This window comes from Aegilops tauschii, chromosome 7 (genome assembly GCF_002575655.3).
Source record: "Aegilops tauschii subsp. strangulata cultivar AL8/78 chromosome 7, Aet v6.0, whole genome shotgun sequence".
Classification (NCBI taxonomy): domain Eukaryota; kingdom Viridiplantae; phylum Streptophyta; class Magnoliopsida; order Poales; family Poaceae; genus Aegilops; species Aegilops tauschii.
The window spans coordinates 530494875-530508671 of NC_053041.3; the positions used below are offsets into that span (position 1 = coordinate 530494875).

The 13797-nt window shown below is 47.8% G+C and overlaps 1 protein-coding gene and 1 pseudogene across 1 annotated transcript; both read left to right on the top strand.

Moving 5' to 3' along the window:
* Positions 1-363: 363 nt before the first annotated feature.
* LOC120970016 (U1 spliceosomal RNA) lies at positions 364-514 on the top strand (annotated as a pseudogene).
* Positions 515-1497: 983 nt separating this feature from the next.
* Positions 1498-2162, top strand: LOC120968079 (probable non-specific lipid-transfer protein 2). Its single transcript, XM_040394530.2, has one exon. It carries the CDS (start codon positions 1582-1584, stop codon positions 1861-1863), a length of 282 nt encoding a protein of 93 aa, XP_040250464.1. The 5' UTR covers positions 1498-1581; the 3' UTR covers positions 1864-2162.
* The last annotated feature ends 11635 nt before the right edge of the window (positions 2163-13797 follow it).

A 13797-nucleotide genomic window follows, 5' to 3' on the forward strand; every position in this document is an offset into this window, starting at 1 on the left:
TACGATGACAGAAATCATCGGGACCTGGCATGGTGTCGTCAGATGGCCCTTGTAGGTTGTGATAAAAGTTTGAACACTTTTCGCAGGAGCCTGACCGGAGGCCGCTTGTAAATCGCAACATCTCCGACGTAGTATCTAGCTATCGAGAGAGAACATGTCCGGTCTTGTGAAGGAAGTGCGCTGCCCGTTGCTCCGTTGGCTATTTCAACCCTCCATCACACTTGTATACACATATTAAGACACAATGCAAGTTTTGGTGGCATTAGTACCGCCGAAGGCCCCCGGCCGGCCTAACCCTAGCCCTGTTGACCCTCAGATCTAGGCCTTTGACTTTCACCGGCCTAACCCTAGCCCCGTTGAAACTTACTTACCTGGACGGGGTCAATGGGTGATCAATAAGGCTCATGGCCTAGATCAATGGCTCACATTGCACATGGTTATCTACCCTCTCCCATTGATGGGAGAGTGAATGTCATAATTTGTGATAGAAGGTTAGGCGTCCGCGCGGCTCCTACCAAGTTTAAATTTAAATTTTGCCTTCATTTTTGTGTTACACGACTGTTGTGAACCAATAGCGCAAACATTCTTTCGTTTTTGAGTTCACTTTTTTCTTTTCCTATTGCATACTTTTTTTGCGGGAAATCTTCCGATCTATTCATCTTCAATCATGGCAGTACAACGAATACCAAAAATAATAAAAATTACATCCAGATCCGTCGACCACCTAGCGACGACTACAAGCACTGAAGCGAGCCGAAGGCGCGCTGCCGTCATCGCCCCTCCATCGTCAGAGTCGGGCACAACTTGTTGTAGTAGACAGTCGGGAAGTCGTCGTGCTAAGGCCCCATAGGACCAGCGCACCAGAACAGCAATCGCCGCAGATGAAGAATAACACAATCCGAAGACACACGAATGTAGATGAACACCAACGAGATCCGATCAAATCCATCAAAGATAGATCCGCCGGAGACACACCTCCACACCACTGGAACGGGGGCTAGGCGAGGAGACCTTTATTCCATCTTCAGAAAGCCGCCGCCGTTTCGTCTTCCTGAGCAGAACACAAACCCTAACAAAATTGAAAGAAACGACTAAAAACGAAGCCCTCCCGCCGGCCCTTGGCAGGATCCGCCACGCCTCCATGGTCCTAGGGCCATCGGAGACGAGGCGGACCTGAGCCGGCGAGAAGCAAAAACCCTAGCTGCTTTTTTTAGGAGGAGGAAGGGGCGGCGGCTGTAGGGAGTCCTCCTATTGCATACTTTCATGCTTTGAGTTTAAAAATCATACCTTCATGCATAGCCAAAGATCCCAATACAAGTGCACATGCATGGCATTCGCTGCTAGTCGTAATACCATGAATCAAACATGGCAGCATCGTTGCCCATGCTTCGCCCCTATCCGCGTCCATCCCGATCGATCTTCTTCCCATGCGTTCTCTTACCATGCATGCACGACACAGCCTATAAATGCGAGTCGAACCCTCACACAAACGTACCAGCGAGCCACCAGCCAACTCACCATCTCGCTCGCCGATCTCTGCTCCAACACTTCGATCGCCAACACCGAGCAAAGCAAGTCACCATGGGCAACAACAAGGCCGCGGTCTGCGTGCTGGCGCTCGTCCTGTGCGGCCTGCTCGCCACGGACACGGCGGCGGCGGGGTGCGACGCGAGCGCGCTGAGCCCGTGCATGGGCGCCATCATGCTGGGCGGGGCGGTGACGCCGGGGTGCTGCGCGCGGCTGCGCGCCCAGCGGGCGTGCCTGTGCCAGTACGCGCGCGACCCATCGTACCGCGGCTACGTCAACAGCCCGAGGGCGCAGAGCGTCGTCGCCGCGTGCGGCCTCCCCAGGCCCAAGTGCTGATCGCCGTCGTCGCCGCACGCGCTATATATATCGACTCCGCACTGTGCCATCGTGCATGATGCCGGGCACCGGTGAACGGCGGTCTACGTAATGTAATGTGTGCTTAATTATACGGTCGACGACGCCATCGAGCTGGCACGTACGTGCGTGTACGGTTGAGTTGTGGACGTCTGTCTAAATAAACGTGGTTTGCTCGAAGCTGCGCAAGCATATATACGTGCTTGCGTTGTGGCAGCTGGTTCTGTACGTTCTCATGTTTTACTACCGCCTATGAATAAAGTTTTTCCCCGGCATTAATTCCATCCTTCGTTTTGGTCTGCTTTTATTTTCTTGACTCACCTTTATTTTTGGACAATTTTCTCTTTTCTTTTACAGTAATTTTAGACAAATGGTATAGATACAGTAAGGATGGATTAAACATAGATATAGTAGGGATGGAGTATATGATTACAACATAATGATTCCTGTCGGCTAACTATTGGCCGACTGAAACTACTTGGTTACAGTAGGCCGTTTATTTCGATTTGGCATTCTGTAAGTTAATAGGTGCATGCCCCATTTTCTCAGGTGTAGAGAATGATTTGGTGCATCGATAATTGATTGATCGTGCATTAGGCACATATATATAGGTACAAGGGGTGCGACCGGTATCTTGTCTTCTAAAATACACGTACATACAGAGGGAGACAGATACTACAGGTACTGCATACAGAACCCGGACCTACGTACATGTACACATGTTCAACATCAGGCCTAAATTTTCCGCTTCTGAGCACTAAGATGGGTAAGCATTGTAGTCTATTCTCGTCAAGATACGTCCAAATCCTGATATCTCGGAAGTAAGAAACTTAGGCCGAAGAAAATGAGGCATGCACCTATCAGCTTACAGGAAGTCAATTAGAACTAATCAGCCTACTGTAAGTCAATTAGTTCTAGTCGGCCTACTGTAAGCCAATTAGTTCTTGGGCAGGAGCCCAATTAGCCTGCTGTTAGCTGACAGAGTACTAATCAGCCTACTTGATCAAGTCGGCCACCAGATGGCCGACTATGTATTATTTTTGGAAAACAATAATTCAGTGTAATATTTCTGAAAATTAATTAAAAAATCGTATTATTTGTTTCTAGCACGTGTAGCATAACTTATTCTTTTAGAAATGTACTTTCTGTCCCAAAATTAGTTTCTCAACTTTGTACCAACTTTTTTCTAGAAAAACGTAAAACTATTTTTTCTTGTAACACAGTACAATCGAAGTCATTTACATACACGAACATACACTCACCCCTATGAATGCACGCACACACATCCTATCCCTGTAAGCACCTCCGAGAAACTGAGCTGGCAAAGCATCTTGAGATTTTACAAAGTCATCACAGGCGCCTCGCAGTTCACGAGAATGTCTCCTTTCACTGAACGAACATCGTCGGAAGCCTGGAATAAATTCAAAAATAATGCAAGCACCACTGTCATCATAACCATCCAACCACAAATTGGTTCGCAAGTCAAAACCAACTAATCAGGGCAAGAATGAGAGGCCTAGTTGCCATTTCCTCGGCCCAATTAACCATAGGTTGCCCAGGTATGCCCACCGGAGCAGTCGCCCAAAAATGTTGGCTTGATCGTAACGCATGGGTTGGATGACGAAGAAAAGGCCAAGCATGCTTAGAGTAGTGGGACGACTGGCAGATCCACGCCATCGGCCGGACGATCGGACGGCTGGGTCGTAAACCGTTGTGGTAGTTCCTAAGCCGATCCGTCTTACTGTTTTTCCCGCATGCAAATTAGTGCAGCTGCACTAATTAGCTGTCGCGAGCAAACGAGCTAGGCAACAAGCAAAAATATGTCATGAAAAGGGGAAATTTGTGAACTTTTCAGATTCTTGAACTTTTCTTGAATCTGTGAACTTTTTAAATCCTTAAACTCTTTTCAAATTCATGATTTTTTTTCAAATCCACAGACATTCTTTCATTTTGCAAACGTTTCTCAAATTCGCAAACTTTTTGATTATGTGATGTTTTCCCTAGGAGAAGTTAACCGTGCCCAGCCGATCAGGAGTGATGGTGCCATTTCATAATCCACTGCAAAGTTCCCTCCAACAAATCGGGAGTGACTACAACCAGGCGACCGAATGGTACCAACGATCAGCGTGAGGAGTGTCTTAGCTAGGCTGCGTTCCTTTAGAGTCAGCGCGGGCATCGGTTTGACTCCCTACGCTAAAGGTGACGAAACAGGAGCTCTGTGCCTAACCCGATCCATGATAAGGACAACTCCTCGATTAGCTAGCCCAAGATACATGTCTTCAATGATTTTATGTTCTCTACTTCTATTTATCTGTGAAATTCATAGGGTTGAGGCCCATTTCAAGACTTCCTACTCAGCGCTGGCACAAAAGTTCATGAATTTGAAGAAGTTCATAAATTTGAAAAAGATACATGAATTCAAAAAAAAATCCTGAATTTGAAAAAACAATCGTACAAACAAAAAATATCTATGAACACAAAAATATTCGTAAATTCAAAACAAATCATGAATTTGAAAAGGTTTTGCAAATTTGAAGAAATTTCACAAATTTGAAAATATGTTCTTGAATAAAAAAACACAAATTTGAAACAAAAAATGAAAAAGAAAAACAAGTAAAAAAGGAATAAAATAAAAACAATGAAAAAGTAAATAAACTGCGTAGAAAACCAGGTTACCTGACCAAAAGAAAGAAACCAAGAAAGGAAAAAAAGCCTAACCGGAAGCTTCACAAACTAGAAAAGAGGGGTTGGAGCTAGATGGGCCGGCCCATTTACATTCATTTGTTGGAGTTCGCTCTCTCTAGTGGGCGCTGGTATGAAAATAAATGTCAAATAGTAGAAAATAACACCAGTTTCACTTGGGACCTCCTAAGTTAGCGCCTTAGGCGCCAACTAGGGAAACCAGCGCTCACGTGCCTCTGCGAGCCTGGGCCGGCACAACAAAAATCAATCGCTCACACGCTCTGCTTCGCGCTCTCGCTCGCTCGGTCAGCTGCATTCGCTACCTTTACTCCGGTATAGACAATTGACTGCTAATACTTGCTCAAAAAACAAAGTTGACTGCTAATCAATTGACCAATAATTGCAAACCTTTGACCAGTTGACTGTTGATCATAACTTTAAAAAAAGCTGATGGACTTGAAAATAATTTGCGGGGTTAATAAAAGGTTCATAAAATAGAAAAAACTTTCATGAATTAGCAAAAACATCTTTGTGTTTCCGGTGATTTATCCGATCACCGTTAAGTTATAAAGCTTTGCTTTATCTCAAAAAATAAAAAACTTGACCCAGTTCATTGTGCTTTGGACTGTGTGTTTATGTCACCTGAATGGGAGGGCTCCTTACCTGCAAAAAAAATGGGAGGGCACCTTCCCTCGCTGCTCTCTTCCTACATTCATATCAGAATGCTGCTATACGGACGACACTCGGCGCATGATTTTTGGACGAGGCTATCGATCGAATCATGCATGGGTATAGCACAGCCACTGAATCATGTGTAGTGTGAGAGCATCTCTAGGGGCATGTTTGATTGCCGTCGGCTACAGTACCTTTTCACTCAGCCTGGCTCTTGGAAAACAACATCATATACGACATCTGCAAATTGTTTGGTTGCATGCATATGAACTGCCTGCATTAGAGGATCAACTTTCTTTTTTGCGAAAAACTTCTGATCTATTCATCTTCAATCATAGCAGTACAACGAACACCAGAAATAATAAAAATTACATCTAGGGGCAAAGACCATCTAGCGACGACTACAAGCACTGAAGCGAGCCGAAGGCGCGGCGCTATCATCGCCCCTCCCTCGTCGGAGTCGGACACAACTTGTTGTAGTAGACAGTCGGGAAGTCGTCATGCTAAGGCCCCATAGGACCAGCGCACCAGAACAGCAACCGCCGCCGATGAAGGATAACGTAGATCGAAAGGATCCAATCCGAAGACACACGAACATAGACAAAAAACAACCAGATCCGAGCAAATCCACCGAGGATAGATTCATCGGAGACACACCTCCACACGCCCACCAACGATGCTAGACGCACCACTGGAACGGGGGCTAGGTGGGGAGACCTTTACTCCATCTTCAGGGAGCCGCCGCCGTCTCGTCTTCCTGAGCAGGACACAAACCCTAACAAATTTGAAAGGAACGACTAACAACGGAGCCCTCTCGCCGGCCCTTGCCAGGATCCACCTCACCTCCATGGCCCTAGGGCCACCAGAGACGAGGCAGACCTGCGGTGGAGCCGGCGAGAGGCACAAACCCTAGCTTTTTTGGTGGAGAAGGAGGAGGCGGCTGCATTAGGGGATCATCTTTGGCATGTTGTTTGGTTGCCTGCATTGTCTTGGCGCATACAACTACACGCTGTTTGGTTGCCCCGCATGGGGTATGATTAAGAACTAGCACTTGCACTTAGCAGACATGGTTAAGAGCTAGCAGAGGAATGGGGAGAAGAAATGTAGTGTGCGCCGGACAATGGCGACTGCGGTTGACAGTGACCGTGGCGCCGTGTCCGACATGACGAGCACGAAGTCATGGGCGAGCGACCCGTCGGCGAACTAGTTGGAGTGATTGCGTAAAGGCAGTGGACGGAGGAGGAGAAATGCAGTGCTCACGCCATGGCATCGTCAGTGTAGTAGGACGAGAGAGAGGAGCTGAGATGATCGACGCCGGAAATGACTCCTGTGTAGTAGGACGAGAAAGAGGAGGCCGGGAGGAGGCCAAGATGATCAACCCCGTCGGTGGCAGAGAACAGAGGAGAAGAACCCCGTCAGTGTGCGCGCCATGGTGGCTTAACTACAGTAGGATTTGGAGAAAAGGTCGAGATGAACGATGGCGACAATGATGCTACCACAAAGACACGAGAGAGGAGATCGAGAGAAACCACGCCGGCTAAAGGAATAATTAAGCGGTGTCTTAAATCACAGCACACATATCCATATATACAGCCATGAGAAATATGTAGATCTTCTCGTCTACGATCGTCGAAACAGGAAACTTGCAACACGAATGTTGTGCAGAACTGCGAGATTAGGCTGCTGGTCAAAAGAAATTTCGAACAATCGATCGTGCGCGATGAATCTGACAAAATTCGTCCAAAACAGCTCCAAACGGTAACAAGAAATTAAGCATGTACGGTCGACGAAACTACAAACCGATCGCCTGAATGGAACCGTAGCATCGATGTGCATCTTTTTCGTGTAGAGCTTACCTCGAATCGAAGCACCGTTGTGTAGATCAGAAGAACAATTAAGAGAGGAGATTAGAGAGAAGCTTACTGGAGGTTGAAGAAGACCTCATGCAATCACCTCGCATCCCTCCCGTCTCCACTTGTGCAAGGGCCCGCTCGCTTGCGCTCGCCTTGGCCTGGCTCGCGAGAAACTGCTGATTCGAGCGTTTCCAGCAAGCCAGGCTCTAGGCTGCTTTAAGAAGCGTGCGATGCAGGCTCAACAGTAAAACCAGGCAACCAAACAGGCCTCTCCCTTCCCGCGCGGGTCTGGTTGGGCTGGATGCGGGCAACCAAACACGCCCTAGAAGACCCCGCATCCCGCCGACCCGCAAAACGCGTTTGCAGTTCGCGGAAAAACGGGTTTGCGGGCCGGCGCGGACGGCCGCAGAGGCAGACCCCGCAAAACGGACCCATATAAAAGGATATTCACGGAATATACTCTTTTAGGGTCGGCTTTGCAGGGTCTGCTCTTGCGCCACTGCCGCCGGTCCACAAATATCAATACCACACCACAAAGAAACAACAATCATCCACACTACAAAATATCAATACCAACACAATACAACAATCATCCACATTACAAATAATTATTCAGATCACCGAAACAAATTAAATAATGCAATACAAAACTATTCCTGAATACGAATAACACATGAAATAAATAAAAATGAATAGAAAAATGAGTTTGTTACTGTCGAGCCCTTTGCCAATGGTGCTCAGTAAGATCCACTTGAAGCTGAAAGTGGGTGTTTGCATTTTTCAATCTCCTTGTATGTCTGAAAAAGCTCTAATATAATCAGTGCTACCTAGCATGCCAGGCCAACCTCTCCTCTCATTAGATGCCATCAATTTCTTTGTGCCATCCTCGTTGGGTGCCTGAAGATATTCAGGACCAAAGACACGGATGATCACTTTGGCAAATCTACGCACTAACTCAATTGTGGTATCTTCACCAATGCGAGGTACTCATCGGCATAGTCAGCCGGAACGCTATATGCAATCACCCACATAGCTGCCGAGATTTTTTGATATGCACTAAATCCCTTTAAGCCCGTAGCATTTCTTCCTTGAGTAAAATACCGACAATTTGCCTCACAAGCTTGAACAATTTTCACAAAGAGGGATCGGCGCATTCGGTACCTTCTCCGGAAGAGGTGCGGTGGATATGTTGGATTCTCCGCGAAGTAGTCTTGCATCAACATCTCCTTCCCGAGATGGCGATTCCGAGGAATGCAAAGACGCCCGACGGTCGATCCTCGCCGCCTCTTTCGGTTCTCGTCTTCGTGCTCCTTGACGGCAAGAGCCATCACCAACGTCTGCTGCCGAAAGTTTGCAAGCAGCGTCTCAACATCCGAGTCGTCCGCATCGTCGAGCAAAAACTTCTCGCACGGGTTCAATTTCATCTACATGAACAAAAATCGCACGCCGCGTCAACCAACTATGCGTAGCGGTCGGCACAAAGCACAATCAAGCACTAACCGGCGGCTCGTGGGGCGGGTGATCCCGGGCGGCGACGAGGGGCAGCTCGAGGGCGGTCGATCCCCGGTGACGATAGCGACGAGGGGCGGCTCTTCTCGCCGGATCCGGGGGGGAGGGTTGGGCGGTGCAGCGTATCGATGGTGCAGGGTGGGAGACGCACCCGCGACGCGATTCCGTTCGCATATTTGGCCGGAATTGCCAACGGCGGAGGGGCGGAACCAATGATGGGCGGCGGCGGAAAGAGGTAGGGAAAGGGCGCGGGCTGAAATGTCCCTCCCGCCAACCGCTTCACTGCGATACGGGGCACCGTAGGGGCGGGGCGGAAACCTGCGTATTCGCGGGTTGGGGCCGGGATTTTATCGCGCCCCTCAAAAATTTTTACGGATCGGCCGCGTTTGCGGGGTCTGTTCGGGCGGGATTTTCCATGCCAACCTGTATTTTGGCGGTTATTTTACAGGTCGGGCATTTTTTCGGGGTCTACTAAAGTTGCTCTGAGAATAGAGCGTCGGGCGCCGAGTAGTTCCGTTTTGATCGTATCCCACGCATGCGCATTCCTAAACTAGGACCCCTTTCCACGTTGAAGCTAATTGCAGTCCGATCCCGAGACCAGCTGCATAAAGAAATGCCTCGAGTTGAATGTCGATCTACGTTATGAGCAGGCAAGACGTGTTTGTTATACACGGATCCATGCATGGAGCTGTTATACATGGAGACATGGAGCTGCCTGCTTTAGAACAAAACATGGTCATTAACACTAGACCCCAGAAGAAACGAATAAAAATGTTCCCTCCCGTGTCGTGCTTCACCAGGCACGTTATAATACTCGTCTCAAATTAGAAAAGACTCGAAAGAGTGAAGAAGCGCACCCCGAGTCAAGCCGTCAGAAAAACCATCGCAAATTATCACAGATCATTAGTGCTAATCATTGGTACCGTCACCCCAAAAAAGAAGAAACCCATTTGCAGAGAGGGATAATTGATATTGATGTTTATTTATCATCCTTGTGAGCGCATATATAAAGAGTACACGACTTTCCTGAAATACAAGACGGAAGAATATATTCTACGCTATCCTATATTTTCTAAACATACTCAACGCCCAGGGACGGAGGAATTTGGTATAGGGGGGCAAGTTCCTAACTTGAGCTATTACATACTAATGAGCTTCGACCCAGCCAAAAAATATTAAGACCGTGTAGAAGGCCAAAACTGAAACCATATTTTCATTGATGTAAACACTAGAAGAAGTCTACCAAATTGTTCACCTTCGACAAGAAAACTTCATTTTGTATTAAATGTATACAGCAAAATTTGGTATGTTGTACTTGTTGGAAATATGAGCAATTTACCGAATGATTTTATTAACAAAAATACTAGATAAAGCATGACCAGAATAGTAGTGATAAAACAAGCCATGCGATTTGACAAAGAGAAGGTAAATAACATCTTCATATATGAACTGTAACTAAACATATCTAGAGCAGACAGTATAGCAAGTTGCATATATGAAATAGAATCTAACATATCTAGGGCAAATACTAGAACAAGAAACTGTAGCAGGACCTGTAATAGAAAGGACAAGAACACGTACGGGACAGCAGCAGCAGAAGCGCTGGACTTGGGGTCGGTGTCCTCGCCTGCCATGTCGTCGAGGAGGTCGTGGACGTCGGGGAAGTAGTCGCCGTCGGGGAATTAGTCGTCGGCGACCGGATCGTCCGTGATGAAGCAGCCAGTAGTCGCGCTGAGCGCTCCCCAAAAATTTTATCACCCTTCTCCCATACAGGACTCAAAAGGTGCGGTTTCGGAGGTCTACTGTCCCGACGTGCGGTGCACGCCGCAAGCCGGGATGAGGAAGACAGCAGCAGCTCTGAGATGGAACCGATGGCGAGGGAAGGAGTAGTTCTGGTGCGTCTCTTGTAACACCCCCAAAATTTTGACCTTAATTTATTAATTAAAATTTTGCCAGGAAATCAAGATTTTTATTTTTTGGTTTTATCTATTAATTTCAGATAACTCTGTCCCTCTGAATTTTGGAGTTTTTCTTTCTAGATGGAAACCTTTCAAAAATGTTGTTGGACTTGTATATCTTCCCAAGACCATTTCCTTTTATCAGTGGAATTATTTCTACAATTATTTTTCCTGAGCTTTATTTCTTTAAAAATGATTTTTCATAAGTTTCAGAGCTCTATTTGCACTACAATCCTTTCAGAAAATTCTTGAAAATTTCAACCAAAATTTGGGGATGTCATGTGATGTTTCCACATCACTTTTATGCAAAAATATCTTTTGGTCATTGGAGATTTTGAGCTCTACACCAAATTTTCAAATCTGGTCCAGTTGGTAATTTTGCACTACAACCTATTTAAATATTTCTTTAAAAATTCTTTCAAGTGTTTGGAGATGTCAGTAGATGCATATAATTCAACCTTATGCAAAAACCCATGAGTGTTCTTTGAAAAATTTGAGCAAATCATCCTCTTTTGCTCTCTGGTCCAGTTTGGCTTTTTCTACTGCAACCCTAATTTATTTTGCTCTAGTGCCCATGAGCTTTCTCCTGCTTATAAACCACCCTACAGTGGAACCACTGGAGTGTTTTTGGTCCATGCAATGATGCCCTTTACTTTCTGTCCAGATTTGGTTTTCTCAAAAACTTGCACTAACAAGTTTCTGGTTTTGCCCAAATAACCTTGCCACCCTCTTTGTCTTCCAAAGAGACTATGATCTGGAGTTTTTGGCAACCCCAAGAGTTGCCTAGATGCCCTTGGCATTCTGTCAAGCACCTTATGTGCATGGTCAGTTTTGACATGGTTTTTAGTTTGCACATTGGACCTGCTTGCTTTGCCTAACCAGCATGTCTCATGGCTCTACCTTAGTCTATAGCCCCACCCTGCTAAACCTCATGTGAATTGGAGCCCCCTGGCATGCCTTGGCATTTGGCCGAACACGTAGCATGCGTGCTCTGAGCGCGCCCAGAGCGCACGTTTTGCACGCGCGCGCAGCCGAGCCGCCGCGTCGCGCCCCTGGCCTTTGCTCGCCCACAGGGCCGCGCCCTGGCCTCGCCCGCTCACCAGAACCCTCCAGGCTGCCCCTGGAGCCCCACAGCGCCGCCGTCAGGTCGGCCATGGCAGCTAGCGGCCGGCCACAACAGGCTCCTGCCATGGACGACGTCGCCCGAGCCACCCTCGCTCGCCAGCTCGCCCCTGGAGCAGTGCCCGCTCGTCAGCTAGCCTCTGCCGCCATCCCCAGCCTCGACACGTCGCGCTGCAAGCTACAGAACGGCGGTTCGCCGTTCCTATCCACTGCCGCCGACGATCTTATCCACGGCCGCCGCGGAACCGACCTTGGCCGCCTATAAGAGGAGCCCCGAGCTCGTCCAGTCACTCAGGCAAGCTCAAGCCATCCACCTAGCGCTCCCATAGCCTGCAATCGACCAAGGAAGGCCGTCTTCCCCCTCTCCGGTCAGCTCGGCCGCCGCCACGTTCCAGTCCCGCTCGTCGCAACCAGAGCCTCCCCCGTCCGTCTGGAGCCACCGTTCAACTCCCCTGAACCTTGCGGAGCCACCCCACCTCTCAAACACGATCAGGAACCACCGTAGCTCTAGTCCCCAAAACCTCCTGAAGCCACCTCCGCCGCGGAGCTCGCCGCCGGCGACTCCCTCCACCCCCGCCAACCTAGCGACCACCGGGAGGACCGCCCTGGACTGGCGGATCCATCCCTGCCCCCGGGGCCCCGTAGGGAGCCGCCGTTCACCGGCGTCGATCGCCGGAGCCCGCCACCGCTCGGCCAGAGGAGAAGGAGGCGCGGGCGACTAGCCAAACCTGACCAGTGGGCCCAAGGGACCCACTGTCAGTGACCCACGAGTCGACCCACGCTGGCTTAAGTGGAAACGTATTCCACTGAATACGCCTTCGCTAGGGGAAAGCGTAAGCCCCCGAACCGTTTCCTTTTTCCGATTTTTATTAAAAACAGAACTTTGACTGGTTATAACTTTTTAAATATAAGTCCAAATGACTTGTTTCTTTTTTTGTTGTTTCTCAAATTATGTCTAGTTTATTTTCGTATTTATGTGAAAAAAATTCCAGACACCTTTTTTGTACTGTTTTAAAATTATGTGTTAATTTAAATTTCCTCAAAATAGGATTTTGGAGAGAGAAGAAAACTTTCAAAAAGTTTTTAGGATGCACCCTGCCTCTCCACAACCCTGGCATAATATTTTTGTGTGTTGTTTGATACGGTTATAACACCACCTTGACATGGAGCATTTGTTATTTTTTTGTGACGATACGGTTATACGCATGAGTGCATAATGAAGATTCTTTGCTGTTAGAAATGGATATGCTTGTGATAGTAATCAGCTTCGTATGCCTTTCATGCCTACCGGAAGGAAGTCGGGAGAAGTCTCTGTCTTGGGTAGACACGAGCTTGTCTCTAGTTCCTCGTCAGGACGGTTGTGTCCGATATGGCATGATGAGGTATGATGAGTGGTGATTCTGCCTGTTTGGTTGAATATATTTGTTATGCTAATCATGCAGGAAATACTTAAACCTCCTGAGTCGGCCGTAGATCGAGTCTTGTTCCAGTAACCCCCATACTTGTTTCGTACTACCACTTGTCCCTGCCATATGTAGGGTACAGTTCAGTAAGTTGTCAACCCCTTTCTAGCACACACCGTACAGAGAGGCCATGGTGGAAGATACCGGCTGCGTCCGGTAGGCATGCCACCTGGTCCGGGGGCATGGGTGTTTCCGGTTGGAGCCGAGGGGGTAGCTCCCCTAGTTTGCGCGCGTTATAAATTTGTGATCCCATGCTAAGTCGAGGTTGTAGCCTCCCCACTTAGAGTTTTTCTTAATGGGTGTCGTGGGTGATTCCAGACACCGGTAAGTTAGGCTGGTGTGTGCGGTCAGGTGTGTTTTCAATTAAAAGACCATAGGCGGAATTAGTCCCGATGGACTAAAGAAATCCGCTACTCATGGGTAAAGAGTACACCCTCTGCAGAGATTAAACATCTATTCGAATAGCCGTGTCCGTGGTTAAGGACTACAGTCTGGGATGGGTCAAGTGTCGGTCTTAGTGTCGGTCTTCGGAGGAAAAACTGCTAAACCAGAACATTGATTATGGCCTGTGACATATGATGATGATGATGATTGTGGACTAACCATTTACGTTGTTTGAATTATTGAGTATCCCTGGGACGGTTCTACCTCCTGGAT

What these genes read in the sequence shown, in the direction of transcription:
- LOC120968079 (XM_040394530.2), top strand. Translation starts at nt 1,582, where the DNA reads ATGGGCAACAACAAGGCCGCGGTCTGCGTGCTGGCGCTCGTCCTGTGC.